The sequence below is a fragment of the Miniopterus schreibersii genome, assembly GCF_964146895.1.
Source record: "Miniopterus schreibersii genome assembly, chromosome: 17".
Lineage (NCBI taxonomy): Eukaryota > Metazoa > Chordata > Mammalia > Chiroptera > Miniopteridae > Miniopterus > Miniopterus schreibersii.
The window spans coordinates 33,651,685-33,664,586 of record NC_138117.1 but is presented as its reverse complement, the minus strand read 5'-3'; the positions used below and the strand labels follow the sequence as shown (position 1 = coordinate 33,664,586).

Sequence of the window (12,902 nt, the reverse complement as noted above, 5' to 3'; positions counted from 1 at the left end):
TGCTGGTTGGCTTCATGTCGTCTTTTGTGTGTGTGTATAACGGATCTACTGCTTTTGTTTGTTTTTGGTAACCGAGAAAACTTTATCTCATATGTATAAAGCAAAGCTGCACAAGTATCTTTCCTTCCTTACGGTGTTAGTTTCAATAGAAAATCATGATGCAGGGACATCGGTGGTGAGCTGGCTGGAGGGCGTTGCCCAGCTTCGCGGTCAGTCCCGCAGGCCCTCGTCTGCCCGACTGGGGAGGAAAGCAAGACTCATGATCACTGTTCCCGCAGCAGTGACTTCTCCCAGCGCTCGCCAGTGCATCTGTCAGAACTTGCGCACCAAGTAATCGCAGCGTAGCAGTCACGCGGTCCTTAACTGCTGTCTTAGCCGCCAGAGTCTGCAGAGTTTGACAGGAATCTCTTCCAGGGTTGGGAGCAGAAAGCACAAACTTTCCAATCCCAGGCCCGGCTGTTTATTTCATCCCTTCGGATGCTTCTGTAGCTGCCCTTTATATGTCAGCTCTGCTTACTTGTTTAGTTTTCTGGTTTTCATAATCTGAGTTATTATACAGACTGTAGAGCCATTTCTTATGGCTGGAAATGGAATGTAGATGGAACACCTGGTGGTGTGTGACTTTTCGGCATCCTGTTTACTGTTTAGTCTCAGGAGCAAACAGCTTAGCATGGATTGCCTCTAGTCGCTGAAAGTCGCCTCCTTCTTGCCAGGGGGACTGTTAACGCCAGGCCCACAGATACTTTAACAGAGAAACACCTATTATCAGAGTAGAGCCATTCATTAAAGCATCAGCTTTCTTAATAAAGTGCTGACACAAACACAGAGTTGATCTGCTGATGTTCTTTTCGGTGGCCTTGGACCAGGCTCACCTAGGATGAAATCACCTTGAGGTGCCCGTTGGCGCCTGTACCGCCAAAGCAACGGTTGGCTAGATGACCTCGGTCTCCTGGACCCAGACGGTCCGACCAAGGGCGACACTTGCACATTCCATCCAGGTCACACTACAGGGCCATGGTTCCGGCTGGCGGACGGCAGAGACGATCAGCCTCGTCTCTTTTCATGCCACAGACCCCAGGCCCGTCCCCTAGCTTTGGTGGTCGATGACATGGCAGAACTGGGCGGGACCTGACTTTGTAGAATCACAGGCGTCCGTGCTGCAGACGCCTCCTCACACCGTCAGAGAACTGAGCCCTGGCAGCTGGCTTTTCCCCTTGGCTCACAGTGAAAACAGCACTTTTGTTTACTAGCTTAATGGTTTGGCATTTTGGAAACACGTCTCACCGCTTGTGCTGCTTCTCCGAGGCCGAGAGCTGATTACATTGTGCTGCCCCCTGCTCTGCCCCTGTTCTCCGGCCCCCCGCCGCTCACCCCGCCCTCTGCCTGCCCCGCAGCAGCCTGAACAGCGTGAACAGCAGCGACTCGCGCTCCAGCGGCTCGCACTCGCACTCGCCCAGCTCGCACTACCGCTGCCGCAGCTCCAACCTGGCCCAGCAGGCTCCCGTGCGCCTGTCCAGCGTGTCCTCCCACGACTCAGGATTCATATCCCAGGACGCCTTCCAGTCCAAGTCGCCGTCCCCCATGCCGCCGGAGGCCCCCAACCAGGTAAGGGTGCCCCTGGCTCCAGGAGTAGCTGTCATGCCTGGTGCCCAGACCACCATCGCTGGCTGGAACCAAAGAAGGACCTTGGCTTGGACAGACAGACCTCTGTCTTCTCACACAAGAAAACTGGTTTAATTTCTCATCTTTAGCTGTGTTGTTCCCCCAAAGGGAGAGAGACTAGAAGGTGAGCTTGCAGCCTGTGTTCATGGTGGTGACGGCTGAGCCACCACATTGATTTGGGAAGTTCTCACGCGTGAATGGACAGAGTCAGAGGTTTGCCTACTCTCTGGCATCCCTGTAAGTGCCTGGCTTGGCATGATGCTGTAGTTGATGGGCATCTGCACAGTGGGGCCACCCCTTCCCCATCCCTGGTTCTCTCTGAGATTCCGTCGTGGGGCGGGGCCTCAGAGCCTCTTTGTCACTCTCGGGTTCCTTTCATCAGTTTATGTTGAGAATGAGGCTGACTTATCACAGCCCATGCTGCCAGTTCTGTTGGCGCTTTGCCTTGGGAGAAGGGGAGGTGTTGCATCTCTTCTCCACAGCGGGTTACGTGGGGCTGACCCCGCCCAGCCCAGTGGGTCCAGCCGGAGCAGAAGGCAGGAGCTGGGCAGGGATCGGAACACTCCTCGCTTGCTCCGCTTTCTGTTCCTGCTCCCCTGGTGCCAGTGTTTGGTCTCACACTTAGTAAGCAGCACAACCTAGAGACCAGGAACCAAAAAATGTCCAGGGTGCCCACAGCGCCATCTGCCAGGCAGTGGCTTCGAGCATGTCCTGTCCATTTTGAGGCTGAACCGTACGCAGCCTTTCATCCAAGATCCTGTGGATTCAGAAAGTCACACGCTCGTCTTGTTTACCTGAGTATCCAGTGTGCCTGACAGTCACATCATCTCCGGTGTGCCAGGCACTGTGCCTCCTGCACATGTGTCCTGTGTAGTCCTCCCAGCAACCACATAGAGTGTCTTATTGCTGTTTTGTGGAAATGGAGGTTCGGAGATGTAAGTCACCCGCCTGAGATGCATGGTTTTGTGACCTGGTCCAAGGCTTTCTACAGCCTGGTCCAGAGTCCTCTCTGCTCCACCCCGGCGATAGGGCACCCCTGGGAGAGTGCTTGGGGGAGCATTTCATACAGAGGAAGCCTCTGAGGTGTTGTGGGAGCCTGGGTCAGGAGGTTACCTGCCTGACGGGTCTGACGTGAACCATACCTCTCAGCTCCCCATTCCCTTCGGCAGTTTTCCTCTGTCCCAGGAGACGTGGCCTGTCTGTCTTCCTGGGAGGACTCAGTTTCAAACAGAAATGCTCTGGACCAAGAACTAGGGTGCTTGTCCCAGCAGGGGTGCTTTGGCTTGGTCTCTAAGGCGTCCCCCACCTGTCCCCAGCCATCCCCGCCATGTGCAGCACTAAACCACACCTGTGTGTCTCCCAAGCAGAGTGTGAATGATTGGAAGGAAAGAAGGATTTTGCAGTTCCTCAAATGCTATCCAGATGTGCGGCATAATTCTGTGTGTTTTTAATCCACTGACAAATTAACCTAGTCTTGTGCACTGACACCCCTTTCTAAAAGAGGGGGGGCGGGCGTGTGCTCCAGCCTCCCTGTCCGAGATTGTGTGTGGCTCAGGCTGACAGTTTCCACCTCCAGCAGCGCTCGGGGAAGCAGAAAGTGGTGTGTTGGGACTCACTTAACTCTCAGAGCCCGTGCCCAAGATATGCTTGGCTAGCAACTCTAGGACAGTTTCAGTAAGCTGAGGATGCTGCAGAATTCAATAGAAAAATCTATATTTTTAAAAAGGCACTACCGCTACTTATAATTATAGGGTAGAGGGGAAAATTGAGGAAATTGCACAAATCACGTCAATTTCCCACGGCAGTAATACTGCTTTATATGGAGTGGGAGGAAGGAACACACACCTGCGGGGTTAGGGCCCTTCACTTCTCCCCAGTCACACGGCAGAAGTAGATGCCGAGTGACAGATCATTTTCAGATTTCTCCCATTTTCCTCTATGCTGCTCTTGTCAAGTTGTGCCTTCACCCAAGTGTGCCCAGGGGTGGGCCCATGTTTGTGCTGAGGGTCTGGTCCTAGGGCCACTGACTCGCTATCAAATCAAGAGTTTCTTTAGAAAAAATGAGCGAAAGTCAAAGGGAACATGAACCTACAGTCCTGGGTGGTTCACTGCCCTTTTTTCAAATTGAACAGATTTGAATTAGAGGAACAAAAATAAACAGTCCTGGTACATTATAGTGATAACCGACTTTCTTTACACTCAGTTAAGCACTATATACATCAGGAGTGGGGAATGTCTGGCCCGTGGGCCGTATACGGTCCACGAAATCCTTTGGCCTGGCCCTGCCAAAGCAACTGAAGGCAGGACTTGAAAGTCAATAAATCTAGGAGCCTTTTTCATAGCTAGTTTTTTAAAAAATATTTTTTTATTGATTTCAGAGAGAGGAAGGGAGAGAGAGATAGAAACATCAATGATGAGAGAGAGAATCATTGATCGGCTGCCTCCTGCACCCCCCCTGATGGGGATCGAGCCTGCAACCTGGGCATGTGCCCTGACCAGGAATCGAAACGTGATCTCCTGGATCATAGGTTGATGCTCAACCGCTGAGCCACGCCGGCCGGGCGTCATAGGTAATTTTTAAGTTGATAATTTTATATGGCCCGTGAATTATGTTATACACATCCAAATGGCCCTTGGCAGAAAAAAGGTTCCCCACCCCTGATGTACATAGACACATCCGTATAAAATCTCATTTTAGCTCCATCTGTTGATCCCCATTCTAAAGGTGAAAACTGAGGTTTAGAGAGATTAAGCCCATGATTCTTTGACTGACAAGTAGCAGAAATGTCACTTAAGTCTAAACCTTCAGAATCCAATCCTGGACTGCTAACCAGACGAGGAGCTCGGGGAGCGGTGGGGCGTCCACCGTGTTGCCTGTGCTTGCTTTGACTCCACAGCGCCCCTGCACTGTGCAGGGTGTCTTTGGGGTCCCCTGCCCTTGCAGGATGGGAAAGCTAGTGCTCTGTCCCTTTGCAGCAGCCTTTTTTTGACAGGTGGAAGGGGTAGACAGAAACATGAGTCCTGCTTCCTAGACAGTGAATGCAGGAACACTCCTGGAGAAACAATAGCAGACCCCAGTGGGGCTGGGCTTATTTCAACAGATGGCATGAGCCAGAGATGGCAGCTAACACTGAAAAAAACCTAAAGCAAATACCTGGGTGAGCCCAATGCACCCCTCAAAGGGACCCAGTTTACATGGAAGAGATGGTCGTTGTCACTCATCCATCCAGTGATTTCGAGCACCTGCCACGTGCCAGTGAAGGACTAGACACACACAAATTGGGGCCCTGGGGGCTTACAGTCTGGTGGTCTGGACCTTGCTGGGTCTCACGCTTCTTTTCAAGGGCTTGACAGCCTCTGTGGGTGCAGCTTTGGGGAAAAATAACCCTAATGCTCTGCTTCTCTCATCCTTCCCTCTCCTGTGTATACGTCTGTCTCTGTGCGTGCTCTTCCCCACCCCCGTCTTTTTGTTTTTTAATTTATGGTTACTTTTTGGTGGTGTGCGGTCTGGATTCTGTCGGTCCCCTCGTGTGGTCCCTGCCCTGCTACAGAACTCGTCCAGCTCGGCCTCCTCGGAAGCCTCCGAAACCTGCCAGTCAGTAAGCGAGTGCAGCTCGCCCACCTCAGTCAGCTCAGGCTCCACCATGGGCGCCTGGGCCTCCACAGAGAAGGTGACCAACCCGGGTCCCAGCCACCAGGCCCCACTTCTCCCCGCCCCTGCCCTGCCTGCTGCTCACGTCACAGGCGCAGGAACCTGGAAACTCAAAATCCACACCAAGAGCTTGGGGACAGGGGCATGAGGCCGAGGGCTTTTTCTTGCGTGGGTGTCTCTCTCCCGAGCAGGGACCGTGAGATTATGCCGAGGGAGAGGCAGGGCTATGGGGAACTCGGAGGTGTGAAGGCTCCTTCCCAGAGCAGCGTTGTGTGCTCACCCTTCCCCCTCCCCCTCCCAAGCACCCCATCTACCCCCCATCTACCATGACCTCCTTGTCACCATACCATTGGACGTGACGTTTCACTGCACCAGGGGCTGTGTGCTTGCTCCCCTTTTAGTTTGCAAACTGTCCCCACTCGCCCCGATTTGGAATCTGCTTCTGAACAGTGTGATGATTTCGGAAACCTAGAACCAACAGATTCTGTTAAAGACACTTTGGAATTTTTAAATTTGCAAAATGAGATGAGCACCATGAAAGGATGTTTTGTGAGATCTCAAAAACCATTGAGAATGCCGCAGATAAAGTTCGCCGATCAATTTCCACCCGATTCCCAGATACAGACGAAGTATTTCTTCATTGAATACTTGCTTGGTGTCGAGTAAACAATGTGCCTTCTTTGCACCGGGCCCTTCCCTCCCGCGCCCTGGGTCATCCACGAGCAGCAGAGCCCCGATGTTTATTCATAAATGTCCAGGTCGCCCTCCATTGAATGTCAATGCCATCTTGTATCTCCACGCTCGCTCGTCCTGTTATATTAATTTTTTTTTTCCTTTCCCTCCCCTTTTTTGTTTTGTTTCCAGTTGTCTAACGGGTTTTCTCACTATAGTTTATCAAGTGAGTCCCATGTGGGGCCCGTGGGGGCAAGCCTTTTCCCTCATTGCCTGCCTGCCTCCCGCCTGCTCCCTCGGGTCACCTCTGTCCACCTTCCAGACTACGCTCATTATTACACCATTGGGCCCGGCATGTTCCCGTCATCTCAGATCCCTAGCTGGAAGGTTTGTGTCTCTCCTCCCTCCTCCCCCCTCTCTCTCCCCTCCTCTCCTCTCTCACCTCCTCTGTGCTCACCTCCTGTCCCCCCATCCTCACCCTGGTTATCCCCCCCTTCCTTTCACACTCTGCCTTCTTCCCCATAACGCCTCTCCCTGAGAAAATTCCCACCGGGAGAGCCAAAAACCAGCAGGCAGCTTGGAAGATAGACGTTTCCACCAGGAGCTGAGATTGGAGAGGCCCCCGTTGCTAAACATTAGTTAACCCTGTTGGGTAACGGACACAGATATGACCTTGTGGGGACATCAGTTCCAAGTTTACAGCCCCAGTTGTGCCTTCCTGGGGCCACCCGAGAGTGTCACTGTTATCAGGAGCTGGGAGGGACAGTCCTCCATGGCCATGTTCCCCAAACTTTCCCCCGAGGCCCTTATTGGGTCACGGTAATAGCACCAGGACCCAAAATGTGTTTTGGCTTATCATGTTTTATCTTAAAAGTACACATAGACGTGGTTTTTAGTCTCCATTGTTTTATATTAACACACGTGTGCTTTAATATGAAAACAAAATTCCAGTTGATGCCCAGAGGATATTCTACTTTATTTTGAGAGGAGGTCCCTAATTTGAATAGTAGGCCCCTAGTGGCCAGCATTTTGAGCAGGTCTTAGCTTCATTCCTCAGTGGTGTGGACCCCTCAGGCTCCTCAGAAACCTTCCAGGCGACCCGGGGCACCTTCCCTTTCTAGGTGAGGACCTGTCCTGAAGTGTCCCTTGGAAGTGGAGGTTCAGCCTCAGGAGGGGCTGCAGTTCCTGTAGTGCCCCCTGGTGGCCACTCCCCTCAAGTGCAGTCATTTGGGGGAAAGGGTTCCTTCAGACACCGGCAGGGAGGGCCTGGGCCCCTGGAGACATGGTCTCCACTGCTGGTGCCCTCAGACGCCTTAGACAGTTGGTCAGCTGTTAACGGAGAGCCTCCCGCAGGCCACTGGCCTGGTTGTTGAGGGTTTTTCATCTTTGGGCAGATATGAGGAAACGGGAGGTAATCAGGGGCTCCCCAAAGGGTTTTCCACTCCCTTTAGAGCCCGGTGAGGGAATAGAAGGGGCCTGCTGACCTGTCCCATCCTGAGCTTCCCCCAAGGGGACCAGATGCCTTGTGTGGGCAGCTGTCTGGAAGGTCCGCAGCCCTCCACATGGAAGCAGAGGCCCTGGGACCTGACCACACTGTTCTGCTTAGGACTGGGCCAAGCCAGGGCCTTATGATCAGCCTCTGGTGAACACCCTACAGCGCCGCAAAGAGAAGCGGGAGCCAGACCCCAGCGGAGGACCCACTGCCGTGGGTGGCGCATCTGCAGCTGCCGAGGAGGCTCAGAGACCACGGAGCATGACCGTGTCAGCTGCCACCAGGGTAACACTCATGTTCTCTATAGCTGGTTGGGCCCCTCTAGACCTGGCCGGTGGTCATATGCTGACCAGCAGCCGGGAGTGAGTCAGCCTCGCAGCTGGAGGGACCTAAGCCCCTTCTCCCCACTCCCTGCTCTCCAGTTTTTAGAAGCCTCCCAGGGAAAAGCCCTGTATGGGAATCAGACTTATAGAACTTTCTAGAGCCTGGGTAGGACTGAAACAAGTTCAGAACCCCTGGGTCCATGGACAGGTGGTGGTCACAGTTGTAAACTAGGAGTAATATCCTGGTTCCCACTCAAAGAGGCCCTGGGGACATCAGATAGGAGGGTTCACAGCCCTGGTGGCTTGTGTGTGTCTCTTTCCTCCAACCTGCAGCCTGGTGAGGAGATGGAGGCTTGTGAGGAACTGGCCCTGGCCCTGTCGCGGGGCCTCCAGCTGGACACCCAGAGGAGCAGCCGGGACTCGCTGCAGTGCTCCAGTGGCTACAGCACCCAGACGACCACCCCATGCTGCTCGGAGGACACCATTCCCTCCCAAGGTACGAGGCAGCTGGGCTTTCCCGCTGGGCTTCCAGGGCAGTGCCTGGTGAGGAAGAGGGGCGGTCCTCCCGCTGGGCAGATGCCACAGTGGAAGCCCCTGCTACCAGACCAGCTTCAGAACCACTTCGCCATCTTGGAACAGCTTTGGAGAGCTGATCTGTCCTGGTCGGGCAGCTGCCATAGGAAGCGACTCGCTGTGGCAGCTTCTGTGTTTCACCGTCAGGGTACAGAGTAGTTCTCCATTTGAACCCAGACAGATGCTGTTAATGATAACATAATTTGTGTTTTAGCACTTTATTTTCCCAATTTAATGTCCACAATCACTTAATATAAGTATTTTTATCCCCATTTTACATACATGGAAACTGAGCCTCTGTAACTTGCCCAAATGCACACAACTAAGAAGAACCTAAGGTCTGTTAGAGTCTGAAGCCCAGTCTTAACCCATCCCAGCCAAATCCTCTATCCACCATGCCTGTCTCACCCCCGTCCCCATGACACTCCCAAGCCAACAAGATGGCAGTCTAACAGCTAGAATGGTCTGTGATAGTTGACCAAGCCTGTTTATGGTCCATCAGTCAACGGGATTTGCTGCCCAAGGGACATTTGTCAATGTCTGGAGACATCTTTGGTTGTCGCAATTGGAGGAGGTGCTACGGGCCTCTAGTGGATGGCCAGGGACACTGCTCAACATCCTGTAATACACACACACACACCCCGTACCCACCCACAGCACAGAACTTACCTGCTCCACAGTCAGTAGTGTTGCTATTCGGAAACTCGCTCTAATCTGTAAGCTTCCCCTCTCGCGTAATAGCAGGTGTTGAGAGGTGAGCACACTTCACTGGTTTCAGGGATTCATTGCCGGTACCTCCATTTATTTCATAGCTCTTGCCTAATGAGTTAATTATGAGGGAGATGGCAGGGCCTGAGATAGTCGTTTGGGGCTTGTTTCTCATGTTGCAACCTGGACTGGAGGGTTTGGGGAATTTCTCTTTCCAACCCCACATTCTTCCCAGAGATGCTTGGGGGGAGCTGTGCCTCAGCCCGCAAGTTTTACAGTTGTCACCTCTCCACCATGTGTGAGTCGTGCCTACCATGCCCAGCACTGTTCTGGGTGCCCAGGGTTGCATCAGTGAACAGAATGAAGGTCCCTGCCAGGTTCTTACACATCCAGTTCCTGAGGGCAGCCCAGCAGCCTGGGGGAGGCGTGGGGTGAGATTGTGGCTAAGTGTCTTGCCTCTTGTGCCTTTTGTCCCCCAACACAGAAGAATCAGAAAGCAGAGCTGCTGCCTTGGAGATTTCTAATCGAATCCTATCATCAGTTTCAGATTATGATTATTTCTCTGTAAGTGGTGACCAGGAGGCAGACCAGCAGGAGTTTGACAAATCCTCCACCATTCCAAGAAACAGTGACATCAGCCAGTCCTACCGACGGATGTTCCAAGCCAAGCGCCCGGCCTCAACTGCTGGCCTCCCCACCACCCTCGGACCTGCTATGGTCACCCCAGGGGTTGCAACCATCCGACGGACCCCTTCCACCAAGCCTTCTGTCCGCCGGGGGACCATCGGTGCCGGGCCCATCCCCATCAAGACACCCGTGATCCCTGTGAAGACCCCAACCGTCCCAGACCTCCCCGGGGTGTTACCAGCCCCTCCAGACGGGCCAGAGGAGCGGGGTGAGCACAGCCCTGAGTCGCCGTCTGTGGGTGAGGGCCCCCAGGGCGTCACCAGCATGCCCTCTTCACTGTGGAGTGGCCAAGCCTCCGTCAACCCTCCTCTTCCAGGCCTGAAGCCAAGTATCCCCGAGGAGCACAGACAGGCGATTCCAGAAGGCGAGGAAGACCAGGAAAGGGATCCCTCCAGTGCCACTGCCTCCCCAGGCCAGGTTCCAGAGAGTGACCCCACAGACCTGAGCCCAAGAGATGCCCCACAAGGAGAAGACATGCTGAACGCCATCCGAAGGGGCGTGAAACTGAAGAAGACCACGACGAACGACCGCTCAGCCCCTCGCTTCTCTTAGGCTCTCTTAGGCTCACAGGAAATGCTGCCAGTGGGAAATGAACTGTTAATTAATAAAACCTAATTTGTCTTGATCCATTCCACTCTATAATCAACAGATTTTGTAGGCAACTCAGAATACAGCTCTTTTGAAAGTACTCGACACCTTTAGATAAGAATTAAAAGCAACATATGTAACTGACATAATCTTGATCTTTTAATTTGTAAATATTGACAATTTTCTTTCTGCACATTTTAATCTTAGTTTCCCTTTTGATTTTTCTGAAGGTGCCAAATTCCATTTAACTTTTTTACAAGTCTTTGTAAAATTTTAAATGCATAAGGGGGGGAGGGGTCAGGGAAGGGGAACCACGAAGTAGATAATTTCAGAAAAAAGGGGTAACTTTTTCTTCTCTTTTTTTCCTGCAAGCTTTTGTAGATGCATCGTAGTAGTCTGGCTTAGAAGCAGATTCAAGTTATTTTAATGTACAAGCAGAACGGTAAGGGGCAAACCCTTCCTTTACATACACTATGTTCTGAACGAGCAGAGCAGTGGTCAGTTGATGAGCACTATTCAGAGTGAAGCGAATCTGGAGGGTAGGCTGTTGGGATCGGGGGGAGGGCCACGGGAGGGGCACTGTTAACATAGCAGACCTGTCACATTTAAGGGTAGCCTCGTAGGTTGAATTTCTAGTAGCTTCATGGTTAATGCATCCGAATAAGCCATACTGGATTGCGGTGTTTGTTTCTGTAAGGTGTTTAAGGACTTCCTTTCTCCCACGATTCCTCTTGACTGCACACAGCACCCACCTCCAGTCTTGTGCATGCTGCCACCACCAGGTAGACATAGAATCCCCCACTTTAGTTACTCGTCTGTTACACCCTTCATCGAATCCAGATACATCCAAAAGGGTAAGGCAGTTTCAAAAATGTGAAAACATTTAAACATGATAGCAGGGAATTCTTAGATATAGCAAATGCCTTCTACTTAACTGTGCCCAGCAGGCTGGGCGCATTATAAAGCCCAAATATTTTGAAAAAACTTGAGCGGATTTAACAAAGAGTAACCAGCTTAGTCCAGCAACTTGCCAATGTGTTTACCAATCGGGGGCTTGTTTTTCTTAATTGGCTTCATACTGAACAGTGAAGAGAGGATTTCTTTATTGTCACTGGGAATCTGACTAGGCTGTCCCTTTTTTTGTATTCTAGGTAATGTTTTTTGGAATGGATTTATGTCTTTAAGTGAAAGTTAAATTTGTTATAATGCCCATCCCCTAAAGCCAACAGGGATTTGTAGATTTAGAGGGATCATGTCTGGAGAATATAAATATGAGAAAGCAAGCAATCTCCTTAGCAGCTGGGTCAGCTGGAAGTGCTCCTTTGTGGCCGAACCTGTCACAGGATGATAGGAGCTTGGTGGGTCCTACAGACCCTGCAGATTTCTGTTGGCTAGTATCTTCAATTACATAATCTTATGCTTTAATACACAACTGCATTGGATGTGAGAGTAATGTACCTGTATAGTCATTAATTCTATATATTAACATTTAACACTGCTGTGATTGCTCAAGGACATTTTATGTTATGGCTTTAAAGCAAAGGCATGATTATTAGAAACTATTTAAGCTTTTTTTTCTTTGAAAAACAAGCTCCTTTTACAGAATATAAGCAACAGTAGTGCCTGTGGTTTAGCCCACCAATCTTGATGACTAAAAAGTAGCTGATGCATTGTGCACATGATGCTTGAGATGGTTTTTGCAAAAGCAGAAATCACTGCAAGGTAATAATAATAGATAAAAGTGGTATTTTAAACCTTTGAAATAAATGGATGTAACTGTACATTGGTACAGCTTTTCACTTGTTTAGTTTTTAAACGTTAGTATAATCTGAAGAAATTTAATATAAAATGTTGCCAAATTCAATGTAGAAAGAATGTGACAAAACACCTTGGGTAGTCCTGTTTGTGTTTTTGCATATTGTAAAAGCAGTGTCACAGCTACAAATAAAGAAATCATTTCTAAAGGTAAATTATTGTGGTTTAGTTGCTAGTTTGTACTGAGAGTTGACCTCTCCCTGTGCAGTTTTTTGTTCTAAACTTGTATAAATAATAATTGTGTAATGTGTTTCCCTTCTATCTTGTAACAATTGCTTCAGCCTACATTATAAATAAAGAACCACTAGAAAAAGAGTCCTGTATTTCAAGTCTTATTAAAATTCAGTTGGTCCTCGTTAAATGTTAGATGATGGCCTGAGACTCAGACCAAGCTTAATTAGAAAACTTGATGAAACATTATTTTTGTGATGATTTTGAGCTCTAAGAACACTAGTTGCCTGAACTAGTTATTTGAAGGCAGTTCCGATGAGTTGCCAAGAACTAAAGGTAGCTGGGTTTGGTTCACCGTTTTTAGAGTGGCTTTACCTTTTAAAGAAACCTCTTCAAATGTTTAGAGTTCTGCTGTACCCTTACTTTTGAGTTTGCAGACAATCCCAGCTATGGTAGAGGAAGCAGAGCTGGAAACTGCCTCCAAAACAAGTATCACAAAAAAGTTTCACCCCAGACTGGAACCTTTAACCCCACCCTTCAAACTTCTACTCCTGAGAGG

General features: G+C 50.4%; 1 protein-coding gene across 10 annotated transcripts in view; it reads left to right on the top strand.

Moving 5' to 3' along the window:
* Positions 1–12,487, top strand: part of MTSS1 (MTSS I-BAR domain containing 1) — a 137,090-nt gene extending 124,603 nt beyond the window's left edge. Inside the window, exons 10-16 of one of the 10 annotated variants that reach the window (XM_081116673.1) lie at positions 1,395–1,605; positions 5,214–5,333; positions 6,179–6,373; positions 7,593–7,763; positions 8,135–8,297; positions 9,567–9,977; positions 10,086–12,487. In XM_081116673.1, the coding sequence (XP_080972799.1) occupies positions 1,395–1,605; positions 5,214–5,333; positions 6,179–6,373; positions 7,593–7,763; positions 8,135–8,297; positions 9,567–9,977; positions 10,086–10,321 (1,507 nt within the window). In that variant the 3' untranslated portion in view covers positions 10,322–12,487. Of the gene's footprint in view, positions 1–1,394; positions 1,606–5,213; positions 5,334–6,178; positions 6,374–7,592; positions 7,764–8,134; positions 8,298–9,566 lie in introns of all 10 variants that reach the window. The other 9 variants (XM_081116678.1, XM_081116671.1, XM_081116672.1 and 6 more) reach the window with 9 other exon arrangements.
* Positions 12,488–12,902: the final 415 nt, after the last annotated feature.